The 12,487-nt window shown below is 49.9% G+C and overlaps 1 protein-coding gene across 3 annotated transcripts in view; it reads left to right on the forward strand.

Annotated features, from left to right (window-relative positions):
- CACNA1E (calcium voltage-gated channel subunit alpha1 E) overlaps nucleotides 1–12,487 on the forward strand; it is a 297,634-nt gene that overhangs the window by 16,984 nt on the left and 268,163 nt on the right. For all 3 annotated transcript variants that reach the window (XM_065890348.1, XM_065890357.1, XM_065890366.1), the window contains exons 2-3: nucleotides 10,338–10,443; nucleotides 11,298–11,437. In XM_065890348.1, coding sequence (XP_065746420.1) covers nucleotides 10,338–10,443; nucleotides 11,298–11,437 — 246 coding nt within the window. The remainder of the gene's footprint in view (nucleotides 1–10,337; nucleotides 10,444–11,297; nucleotides 11,438–12,487) is intronic.

Raw genomic sequence — 12,487 nt, forward strand, 5'->3', positions numbered from 1 at the left:
CACACATCCCGCCACACAGGTACCAGCCTTCTGTGATACGGGCGGTGCTTCAGACTTCATGAAGGCAGGTCCAGCTAAGAGAGCAACTTGAGTCTAAGGGACAGAGGGAGTCATGCTGACCCATGAGGCCCTTGAGCAAGAGACCGAAGAATCATTGACTTTCTTCCTTCCCATTTGTTAACTCCTTATGCATAGGAGGCTTGACCCAGCTCAACTGCTATCAAATACAGGAATCTCTTCCTTAATATCCTTGATGGTCTCCCAGAGACATGGAACTTACAGTAAGTGGTGTGTGGAACTGGCTAGTCCCAGCTTGTGGGTTTCAACTGTGTGTATCTCTTCCCAACTCCATGTGCATTGGTGTCAAGTTGGTAGCCTCAGTCACCATGGTGACAGTCTTTACACTCCAGAAATTGACACACGCTACACATCAGGGCTTTTCTCTCTTCAGAGAGGCTGGTGGTTAAACATCTATTCGTACAGCAGTTAGTTTACTACTTAACAAAATAGTCCATTCGCTTGTGGAACAGTGGAACTTCTCTGTATTGCCGCAGATCTGCCTTTGGGTGGGCACCCCACCCAGCGGTCTCAGCCTTGCCCTTTGGAATAACTTAGACGACATCAAAGCCCCCTCTGACAAGCTAGCCCTTCAGATATTTGAAAACAGCTGTGATGTCCCTCTCAAGTCTTCCCTTTCCAAGCTGAGTACCCTCAGTGTGTTCAACGTTTTCTCATGTGGTCTGGAGGCTCAGTAGGTGGCTTTGAATATTGGGGTGCAGTTGCAGGGTTTTTAGAGGAAAATGAAAACTTCTCCCAGAGATGACCTGTGGACTTTTTCACAAAAGGCTTTTCGTTCTCTTTCTACATTCAGAGTACCGGCTGAGCCGCACGGAGTGAGTGTGGATGTGGGGTAGGCTGCAGTCTTGGGGGTGGTTGCTGGCTGCAGCCCACATTCTTTCCCTAAAATGCATGTTGCTGCCAGAATGCTTGATGGGCTTGGATTCATCAGTGTCATCAAAACACAGATTCTGGTTTCTGAAACAGGTAATTTTCCCACCACTGTTTTGTTTTCCTTCCAGAGGCTTTTAATGTTCCCCCTTTCTTTCTTCCCTTTTCTGTAGCATTCAATCATTTGTCTCCTGATCACCAAAACTCTGTGTCGAATGACAGCGTTTTGAGTCCAGGATTCAGTCAGACACACAAAAAGGGAATTTGTTAAGACTTATCCAGCTGACTGTTAGACAAAAGAGAGAAGGAAGCCGGTGCTGTCTGAGTTCCGCAGAATCGCCACTCCCCATCTTTTTGGAATTGGGGCTCGGCTGAGTCTGGAACTGACCTCAGCACGGGTTAACCGAATTGGCAATAATGTGAACTTCCTTTTAGTCATCTTATATAGAGGGCAGGGACATGGGAGTCGGACGGGAGTTCTTTGGTCTAAAAGCAATGAAAAGTTCAATGCAGCTACACAGCCAGCATTGCAAGGCTAATGCTAGGGATCTTTGTTTTGGGTAACCTGAGTCCATTGACCTCCCTAAGTGAGCAGTGGGACTGTACCGGCAAACAGAAAGCCTCTTTCGGTGGGGTGGGGTGGGGTCTCTGCCTCTTTGCTGTATTCTCAACATTGCTTCTTTTGTTTTTCATTCATTAGGATTTAAGTCTCGAGGAGTAGGTGTAATGGCATTTCCATCTTCTTGACAGAGAGAGAGGGAGAGAGGTGTGTTCAGGACTGCCTGTCATACGGTGAATTTGAACAGAGGCAGCTGTTGTCATGGTGATGGCAGGTTGCATCCCACCACCGTGGAAACCAAAGTTAAAAAACTAATGTTAAGGCTGGAAGTCACATGATACATTTTTGTTTTGTTTTGTTTTAAAAAAAGAAAAGGGGTTTGGTTTTTCAATCTGTTTTTTGTTGTTTTTTTTTTTAAAAGACGAGAAAAATTCTAGTAAGGAAAGCAATGAGACAATGAAATGGGACAATACGAAGTACGCAGAGCCTTCCACCCCATTTTTCTGCTTGTTAACAGTGCGTTTCTGCTGCCATGGGGGTGGGAAAGGAAGGAGAGATCCAGGATGGATTTCCAGATTTGCAGCCAGAATTGTGTACTCATTCTTCTGTCACGTGAGGAAGCGCAGGGGTTTAGCCCTCCTGCCCTTCGGTGGCAACGTGTGGTCCACCCTCTGTTGACGAGCCCGGGACAGAGCCTGGAAACCTAAACATAAGGACTGAGAAAGGAGATGGGAATGCAGTTGAGGGTGTGACTGCCCCAGAGATGAGAGTGGTTCATACATTGATAAGTTCAGATGCTTAACATTGTTTATCAGGAAACTGAAAAAAAATTTATCTGTAGCCCCTCAGAACCCCACAGAATACAGCGTCTCTATTTATTCCCTTTTCTGGATGAGTCTCCTTTGGACGCACTGTCCTCCTAGGTCAGCCACGGGAGCAAGTTCAGAGAAGTCCAGGAGGCGCCCATCCAGGAGCATATTAGCCACTGGACCGAAGCTCCCTTGGACCGTGGCTGACCTCTGAACCTGGCCTCAGTGGGGCAGGGCTGCGAAGGCTTGCTGACAGCTGTTACAAAGCCCTCTTGGCTCAATCTTTTTATCTCATATTTCCTCCTACTTCATTCCACAATCTGGAGAAAAGGTGAAACACCCTTCCAGGAAGGAGAGCTGGCCCCAGGCCTAACAGGGCTGGTTTTAATTTTTTTTTTTCAGTCTGTGAGGCATTGAAGAACTGTACATATGATATGTGTGGAAAGGCTAGGAGACAGCTATTCCTGTGAGAATGTCAGCCTCTAGGGAGGGGTGCAGACACTGCATGTGGAAATGATGGCGGTGGCTCTGGCCATGTCTGGGTTTTAGGCCTAAGTCTCATCTCTTCACTATTACTGGTCCCTCCAGGGCAGATGTATTGTTCTCTGCAGCCCAGGCCGGGGGATATGATCTCACCAGCATGATCTCACTGCATTTCCATCAGGGTCTGTAGGAGCCAGAGCCTGACCTCTATGGCGGTTCAACCCCTCCTGTTCTTAGCCTTGGCCTTGGGTGTGATGAATGTCCCTTCTAATCACTGGGCGAGATTGCATCAGAACCATCAGCTTCATAAATCCTCCTCTGGGGACTGGTGTTTGGATGTGCTTTCCATATTCCCAGGAGGTTCTGGGCCAAATGTCTTTGCTTTCTTCCCGGAGGCCCATTACCATAATTTTCTTTTAAATCCTTTATTGCTGTGGGTCTCTTCAATGTCAGCCCATGGCTGCAGACAGCCAGCCTGCTTCCGGAGGCTGCGACCCCTAACAGATGCTTCCCCCAAAGCTTAGAGCCAGAGCAGTGCTTAAAGATTGATTTAGTAGGAGAATAAAAACGACTGTGCATTTGTTTAGCACCTTACAGTTTTCAAAGGGTTTAAAAAATTTTTTTATTTTATGTTGGAGTATAGTTGATTTACAATGTTGTGTTAGTTTCAGGTGTACAGCAAAGAAATTCGGTTATACATATACATGTATCTATTCTTTTTCAGATTCTTTGCCATTATAGGTTATTACAGAGTATTGAGTAGAGTTTCCTGTGCTATATAGCAGGTCCTTGTTGATTATATATTTTATATATAGTAGTGTGTACATATTCATGTATCATCTTAGACTTTGATCCTTTTGTTGTCCTCCTTTGGTTCTGGGGGAACGGGTGGCGGTGGTTTTCTCTGACTCGAATATCATGTCGGGGTGACTTTTGCATGGAGAGCCGTGGCTCTGGTTTCCATTGCCAAGGTACGTTTTCTCCATTGCATTCCACGTCTCGAGGAAGATTCTAATTCTTCTCATATTAAAAAGGCAGCATGAAGGTCTTGGATAGCTGGATTTCACTATTGTTCATATTTAGAATATCCCTTTGGTGTTGTGTTTGAGGGGATCACAGACTAGGCAGCACTCCTCACCCCGTGACTGGTTTTTTTTTTTTTTTTTTTTTTTGCGGTACGCAGGCCTCTCACTGTTGTGGCCTCTCCCGTTGTGGAGCACAGGCTCCGGACGCGCAGGCTCAGCGGCCATGGCTCACGGGCCCAGCCGCTCTGCGGCATGTGGGATCTTCCCGGACAGGGGCACGAACCCGCGTCCCCTGCATTGGCAGGCGGACTCTCAACCACTGCGCCACCAGGGAAGCGCCCCGTGACTGTTTTTGAGTCAACATTCCACTGGTTAGAATGACATTTCTGTGCAGGTGAGGGAGGAGTGGAAGGATGTGCACAACGCTGCCCAGGCTGTCTTCTGAGACTCTTCCATCTCTTAGAATTAGACATCCCCATACAGGAGGCAGGGATGGACAGGAGGAAAGGAGACAGACCTGCCCATAGGGGGCGTGCTCTCGGCCTGGGGTGAGGGGTGGTGATGGGTCCTGAGGCCTGCTGCCTCTCAGACTGTGCTGTTCTAGACTCCCCAGGAGTTTACAGGAAGTGCCTAGGGGGCCACAGGCTGCCCCCCACAAAAGCACATTCTCCATTAGGCCAGGAGTTGGAGAGAGGGCACAGCGTTCCATCTGACTGCCTGTCCCCGGTGGGCCCTCAGCCCTCTGAGCTCTCTCAGTCTCCTCCTTGGTATTCTAGCGTCACAGCTCTGAGAGGAAGCAGCTGAGAGTATAAGGGTCTAAGGTCAGCCTCCTGATGGTATAGAGGTGCAAGTTTCCCTGGGGACACCCCAGATTTGCTGCTCGGGCCCTAAGGCCTTCCCAGTCCTGTACCTGCACATCAGTCCCTGTGAGGTGTGGATGGGGAAGCTCTGCTGGGTGAGCAAAGGGAGGGCTTAGCTCCCAGGCCAGGCCCCCAGGGCTCTGTTGACAAGCAGAGCCAGTGCCTCCATGGTAGCCGGCAGCTAGCTGGGAGGGCAGTCCTCTCGCTCCCCTGCCCCAGCTTTCTGGGCTTCAGGAAGGAGATGAACAAATAGCAGGTGTGCAGGCCAAGTCGTGCTGCTCAAATTAGCTGTGTTGCTAAGGAAACAAGTCAACCATTTGAAGGAAGGAGCATTGGGTGAAGGAGATAAATCAATAAGGGATCCTATTTTTATCATTTCCCTAATGATTGTCTTGAAGCTGCGAGATGGGAAAGGGAGTGTTGGAGTGACACAGGTCCTCATTAATGGGCTTAGAGCGAGAAAGGAGTGAAGGGGTATTTGGGGAGATTGCCAAGGAAGTTTATAAAATGAGGCCCCTAGCGAGCAGACAGCGAGACTGATGCGGAGAAGAGGCATCTTTGCAGGTTTCAAAGAATTTCCGTGGTCATTTCCTCATTCGGTCCAGTCCCTTTGTTCTCCTGCATTTGATCCTCTCAGAAGTCTTGTGCTGATTTCCATGACCCTCAGGTTGGCATGGGTTTTTATGTTGGTTTGGTTTTTTCAGAATAGATATAGCTTTAATTGATTTTATAATTATAAATGAATACATGCTTATTATAACACAATGAGTGAAGGAGTAAAGAAGAAATCCTACTACTCCAAGAAAACTCATTATCCTTCTAGCAAGACAGATTTTTTCCTTTGCTCGTAAAAAATTTTTTTTTTACGTTAAAGGGGTCTTTTATGCATGCTGGTTTCTTTTTTTGAAGAGCTAATGTGTGTACACGGCATATAGCACACAAAGTTCAAATGGGTGTACTGTGTAGAGAAAGTATGGGTAGCTTTTGTAAGGATAGCTCCGGCTCTGGTTTTCCTGTGCTATTAGCTTATGAATTGATTGATTACTTTATTAGTTAAAAACCAGTCATGGGGTGACCGCTGTGTGCTGGACACTGGGGTACAAGAGGTCCCTGGGCAAACAAAGCCCCTGCCCTCAGGCTCCCTCATTGTTCCATCAGCTCCATATGATCAAAATCTCAAGCCACAAACAGTGCAGACACCAGGGAGAGAGAGTGTTCTCCAAAATGCATTTGGTGTCAGGCACGGAATGTAATGGGAGTCTCTGAATTCCTGGGCAGGAGGCATCAGAGTCCTGAACAGACTTCCATTCTGTTTCATGAAGGGTGTTGTTCTTTGAGGCCTTGCAACACGGAGCTTCCTTTGACCTTTCCAAGCACATCTTTGCCTAGCCTGCGAGGTGCATCCTTGTGCCCTGTGGGCTGTTACTTGCAGTCCAGGCTCTTCCTCTGGGAGATGTAGCAGAGCCCTCGGTAAGGGGCTTGAACTTCTGTTTCAGAAAGACAGGGAGCGGTGCCCCTGAGTCAGATCCCAAGCTGGGGGCCCGAGCCAGTGGGAGTGACTACAGCCTGGTCTTCGTGACAGCTCCTCAGTGGAGCTGCTGCTCACGGACGGGGATGCCTCCCTTTCATTCATGCCTTGCACTTAACACTGAGTGAGCTCCTACTGTGTGCCAGGAGCTCTGCTGAGAACCACCAGTGGAGAGGTGAACAAAACACTGTCCCTGCTTTCTAGGTATAGTTTCTTGGGGGAGATCAGTATGAGGAAGGATGATAAAATTGTACCATGCAGAGAGCTGTGGGGCACAGGGAGAAGCCTTTACAGACAAGGTGAATTTCACCTCCATCTTGATATATGACCAGAAAGGAGGAGAAAGGCCACTGCAAGAGGAAGCAAAATCACTAAGATGTAAGTGCCCATTCTTTGTGCTTTCTTCAGAAAGGGAAGTGGACAAGAGGTTGAAGGAAAGGGCTGTGAGGGGGAGTGGCTAGGGCCTGGGCTGAGCCGGGTGTTCTCTCCTGCTCTCCTCTCCTAAAATTTCCCTGTCCCTCTTCTTCCTTTCACCTAGTCACAGATACACAGAATTCCCATAGTTTCACCTTTACTTCTACACCAAAATTTCACCTCAGATCCTTAATTGCCCCAGACATGAATTCATCCTGAGGTCGAGATGCTCTATAAGGCCTAAAGGGACATCCCTCTCCAGGATATGTGCATTTGAAGTTTTCAAAATCTGCCACGCGGCTTGTGGGATCTTAGTTCCCTGACCAGGGATCGAACCTGTGCCCCCTGCGGTGGAAGCGCAGAGTCCTAACCACTGGACCGCCAGGGAATCTCCTGAGGTTTTCAGAATTTCAAGCCAAAGGATCACTGCTCTGAATGGGTCCTTAGCCATCAGACTGCAGGCAGAGGATTTGAGTCGGGAGGATGTGGGAACGGGGTCTTCTCAGAAACTGAATTACCAAGCCCTCACTTTTAGATTCTAGCCTCCTGGGCCATAGGTGGTGCCATTTGCTGAGCCGTCATGAATTCTCGGCCATCCAGATACCTGTCTGGTCACAGGAAGTCTGGCTCGTCAGCCTTTCTCCTGCACTGAGCACCCTTCATGGTAATGGCCACGGAGCTAGCCCTGTGTCCCCCAGAAGCCTCATCTATCTGCACCTGGACATTCTGGGCTAGGTGAGCTTACCAGTCCTAGCAGGGAGCTGTATGCTTAGACTGTCTGGCCAGGAGGATGCAGGTGTGGAAGTGAGCATGAGGAATGGGGTGACAGAGGGGCTGCGGCAGCCCAAGTGGGCATTGCTGGGTGGAAAGCCTTGGAGATGCGCAGCCAACAGGAGCTGCCTTGCCTGAAGGTCAGCAACTAAGAGCTCCTTTACTTTTGAGTCTGTGCTTGTCCCTCGAAGGTGTTCAGGAGAAGAAGCCTGTCCCCCCGTAGATCAATGAGAGTACGTGACATCTGCAGCTTGAATGTGTACGTGCGTGTCCCCGGTCCTGCTTCCCAGGTCACGTGCTGGGCCCCTTGGACCTGCCGAGCAGCCTTCTGAACTTGTGTGGGGCCTTACAGCCATGGCAAAGGGCTGGCCGAGCCTGACACTTTGTGAATATTTTTGTTAGAGACAAGGACAGGGCGTGAAGTGGGAGAGGCATTAATTTCGCTCCTGTCAGAGCCGCCATCCTCGCATCCCCCGGACCCTTGGGGACTGGCCGTGAGCTCTGCCCTTTGTATCAGGGCTCCCCAGATGTGTTCCTATGAACAGAATCCCCAGGAGAGATGCTCTGACAGCAGGGTTATATGGTGAAGAAGTTTGGGAGTGCTGTGTCCTGTTCCCAGCCCCCTTTGGGGGAGGGGGTGCATGCTGTGTACAAGAGTATTAAAGGCTGCGAGCACCCTGCTGGGAAGAAACCTGCTCACCTTGACCGAACCCAGGCTTTCCCTCATTCGTTTGATCGCAAGTTCCTGTAGCACTAGTATCCTGTGGCCTGCATCTTAGAAACATGTCCCAAGTGCCCTTCACTTCTTTTGCCATTTGTCATTGGCTTGTTGTCGTGTTCCTGGTTCCCTATCTGTACCCATTCCCTGGGGATGTTCTCAGGAAAGGGCACGGATTCCTGGGCCTCCACTTCTGCCATGTTCCCATCTTCATTTTACCATTCGGGTCTGGGGAATTCTGGGTGTCTGAACCAGGCCAAGGACAGGCTAGCCTTTTCAGAGGGCTTATGGGACACCAGATCCTGGTGTGGTCCTGGTCATCCTGCACTTGTTCAGAGCTCCGGATTAGAGCCCATGATGGGAAGAAGGAGAACTCCCCCTGTGATTGGTGGGCACTGGTACCCCTGGGTGAGCTGTGTGTGGGGACTTGTCACAAGAAAGTAGGCTTGTACGTGCAGTGGGCATCTCTGGTGTGTATTTGCTGGCACGTTTAGCTCTCAGGGGCCATGCTCAGTGCCCAGAAGGACGGAAGGAGGAAGAGTGGCGAGGTGTGCTGGGGGACTTTGCATGTGGTGAGGCTCCCCTCTGACTGAGAGGGTTTCAGCCAGCACAGTGGGGTATGAGGGCAGGAGGCTGGCTCTGAGGTCCTCTGAGCCCCATCCATCCAGTTTTCAGATCCGGTGGCTGGGTCCTAGAGGCCAGCAGAGCTGTCCCCAGGGTATGAGTCCTGTGTGAGTGTTGGGGTGTGTGGGAAGGGAGGATGGCCAGCTGCTGGAGAATGGGCTGTGACTCAGGGCTGCATGGGGGCAGGGGGCGGGGAGCTGTGCTGCTAAATGAGAATGAACAGCTCTGGAGGCTCGGATGTGGCCGGCCATCTCACCCCCTGCAGCCTCCCATTCTAGCACCAGGACTAGAGCAGCCGCTGGGGCAGCTCACATCTTGCACGTACCACCTCTGCCCTAACCCCTCTCAGAGATGCCGCCAGTGCTTCTTTGCCACTGATGTTCACCGGCACACGTGTCCTGGTGGGGGTGGGGAGGCACGGGGGCGTGTTTATGATTTGCCCTCCTTCTGTACTCCCTAGGGAGGGCTCCGGGCCCTACATCCTACACAGCCAGCTTGAATGTGTGGGGAGACAAGATCCCTTCCCTTCCCTCCGCTTTATCAGACTTACTACTCATCTCTCCCCCCTGGATTCCAGAAGCTGCCAGATCCCAGGTTGCTCAGCAAGACCACTGGCAACCGCTCACTTCTGTCTGTCACAACCATAGTTATAGAATGAAATCCCACGTGCAGAGTGATCCTGGAGCCGGTGATTCCCTCTCTCTTTTCTAGAAGTCCCCCTCTCCTGCCTTCCCCTGGGCTTACGGCACAACCTTTCTGCGGGAGTCAGGGATGCTGGCACTAGAATCGTAGTCCTGTTTTTCAGAAAATCGCAGGGAGCCCACTCACCTGTCTTCAGAAAAATGCAACAGAAAATGAAGCCTGAATTCATTATCCATTCCTTTGTAGTTTGATTCCTAGAGGCCCCGACTTTGCTGCCCTGAATGCAGACTAATGATTTGTCTGTCTGTTTCCTATAGATGTAGACGCTTAAGAGAAAGTAAGGTGGGACAAAGCCAGTTTCTCCTGGCCCCATTATAGATTTTCCTGAATTGGGTATTAAAATAAAAGGGAGCTCATGGAGAGAATTGTTCCTTTTCCAAGGGCTCTTCTTCTATTCATTCGAGCAGAGGTTCTAGAAGAGGGCACTACAGATGTGATTCCCCGAGGCAACAACGAACAGCCACAGCTGGATCCTTGCTGAAGCATCATTATACAGTCCAGTGGTTTGAAGACTGAGAAGAACGGGGAGCCTGCAACAGCATCAGTGTTTCTTCCTCCCTTCGTCCCACTTCCCTTTTTAGTCCTGGTTAATTCCTGGATATGTCACTGAATTCACTAAGTATCTGGAGTGTCTACCATATGTCTAATATATTATTTATTGGCTACACTCTTTCTTTTCTTGAGAAGATACTTTGTGTTCAGAGCCTAATCAGAAATGGTTACAGTTCCACATGCTAAGGACCATCCACTGTCCTACCTGCCTGTTTGCTCGTATCAGTCACGCAGACTGCGCACAGTGTGGGTTGATAAAGTTTGTGTATTGACGTACACAGCCATCGTGGAGGCTGTGTCCCTCTCTCTTCGGTGAATCTGTTTCTTAACTCCTCCTTTCCCACGCCGTTTGAGTACATGATCTTGGCCACCATCATTGCCAACTGCATCGTCTTGGCCCTGGAGCAGCATCTCCCTGAGGATGACAAGACCCCAATGTCCCGCAGACTGGTAGGTGCCTCCTTCCTTCTCATCTTTCTTTCCCCCTGTTCTTCCTCTTGCCTGGGTCCCTTCTCCTTTGCTTCTTCGCCTGGCTCCCTTCCCTTCTGTACAGTTCTGTGAGTTTGTTCTTTGCTGAGGGACAAGTTGGTAACAAGTCCCATTGGGCTACATAAAGGCAAGAGGACTGACCTTTTAAATTCCTGCTCCCAGGAAGTTCTGTGTATATACTGCATGGAAGCCAGGCAAGAAGAAAGGGAGGACACGGGGTCCACACACACTTCTCTCCTCTTTCTGAGGGACTTTGGGAGTGAGAGGAAGAGGGAGAGTAAAGGAGAGAGCATGAAGGATGCTCAAAGCCTATGTGCATTCACTGTTCCGAACTTCCTAAACATTTGTCCGTATTCTCTATAAAGAAATCATCCATGTGTCTAAAGTATTCCCTCTAAAGAGGGCAAACAAAATGCCTAAAATCCAAATGTACGGGTAAGTGGCTCCAGCCTGATAATCCATGGATGAGAAAGAACTCTTAAGCTTCCAACATAAGTGAAGGCCAGCAATGGGAAAGCTGACCCCTTCAAGGCAAAGCCAACACCGTTGGTCATTGTCGTGGGAGGATGGCCGGTCCTGGGCACGAGACCCGCATCCATGCATTTCTGCAGCTGGCTTCCCTTGCTCTTGTGCTCTCCGTGAGTCCCGCAGCACCCTCACCCGTACCTGGGGCTGGCTCAGTGCTGACGTCCAGGTGTCCTGTAGGAGAGAAGAAATGTCAGAGCAGAGAGGATAGCTAGCCAGGGGGTGCCTTGGCCTGTGTCTCATGAAGCACAGTCCTCCTCTCACCAGCACCTCTGTTCTTCATCCCACAGGAGAAGACAGAACCGTATTTCATCGGGATCTTTTGCTTTGAAGCTGGGATCAAAATCGTAGCCCTGGGGTTCATCTTCCATAAGGGCTCGTACCTCCGCAATGGCTGGAATGTCATGGACTTCATCGTGGTCCTCAGTGGGTGAGTCCTCTTCCTGTCTCGTCTTTGTGTGTGGAGGGGCCTGTGGGGTGAAGAAGCGGCTGGTGCGAGGAACCTGGGGGTGGGAAGGCAGAATTCGGTGGAGGAAGAAGTTCAAGGGTGAGATTCCCACGGGGCTGAGCCATAGATGAGCCACCTGCGGGGGGGTGCGAGGACTCTGGAGACGCACGTGGCATTCGGCAGAGGCCATGGACCCAAGGTCTGGCCGCTGCTGCTTCTGGTTTCCCATTCTGTGTTTGGCTAGGGATGCAGAGACATTTCCAAGTGAGTCTTTTCACTACAGCAAGCGGCCCCTCCCCCACCCAAAATGGGCCAGAAGATGCCATTAGGTGCAGTTTTCTTCTGGAGGTTGGAAAAGACTCGAAGTATATTTTTTGAACTGATAATTGAGACTCGTGTCCTGACAACAGAATTCTTTATGATTTACAGATTTATACATATTTATTATACGAGGAGGTATAAAACTGAATCACACGAAAATGTCTGACAACACATCCCTTTGGAAATTAACATAGTAATACTGCATTGTGTCATAAGCAGCATATATGATGGCAGTGCATTTATTTAAATATTCGATAGTCATTCTTTTGTAAATGAATATAGTATACCTATACTGGGGTTGATCCAGCGCTGTTGGCAGCATATGCGATGGACCTTGGGACTGGTGATGATGGGCATTGCCTCCCTGGGCTTCTGTGGTTTCTTGTGTGTCTTTGTATCAGGTTGCTCTTGGTACCTGCAGGGGAGGGGAGTAGTCCAGGCCAGGTGGGTCCCGTGTGGGTGTGACAGCAAGGGGTGTGGCATGGAAATTCCCTTACCCGGCTGCCCAGTTCAAACCCGTGAGGACAAGATGAGAGTGGAGTAGAAAAGTGAGGGGTGGGGAGATATGAGCTACCGTTATGATTGACCAAAGGCAAGGGGAGCAAAGAGGACCTTCTCCCCGCCCCACCACACCCAGGGAAGAGCCAGAGGAGTGGGCGTAGGTAAAATCTGACAAGAGTGAGTTTGAGACTATTTGCATCTCTTCATTAT

This window comes from Phocoena phocoena, chromosome 1 (genome assembly GCF_963924675.1).
Source record: "Phocoena phocoena chromosome 1, mPhoPho1.1, whole genome shotgun sequence".
Taxonomy (NCBI): domain Eukaryota; kingdom Metazoa; phylum Chordata; class Mammalia; order Artiodactyla; family Phocoenidae; genus Phocoena; species Phocoena phocoena.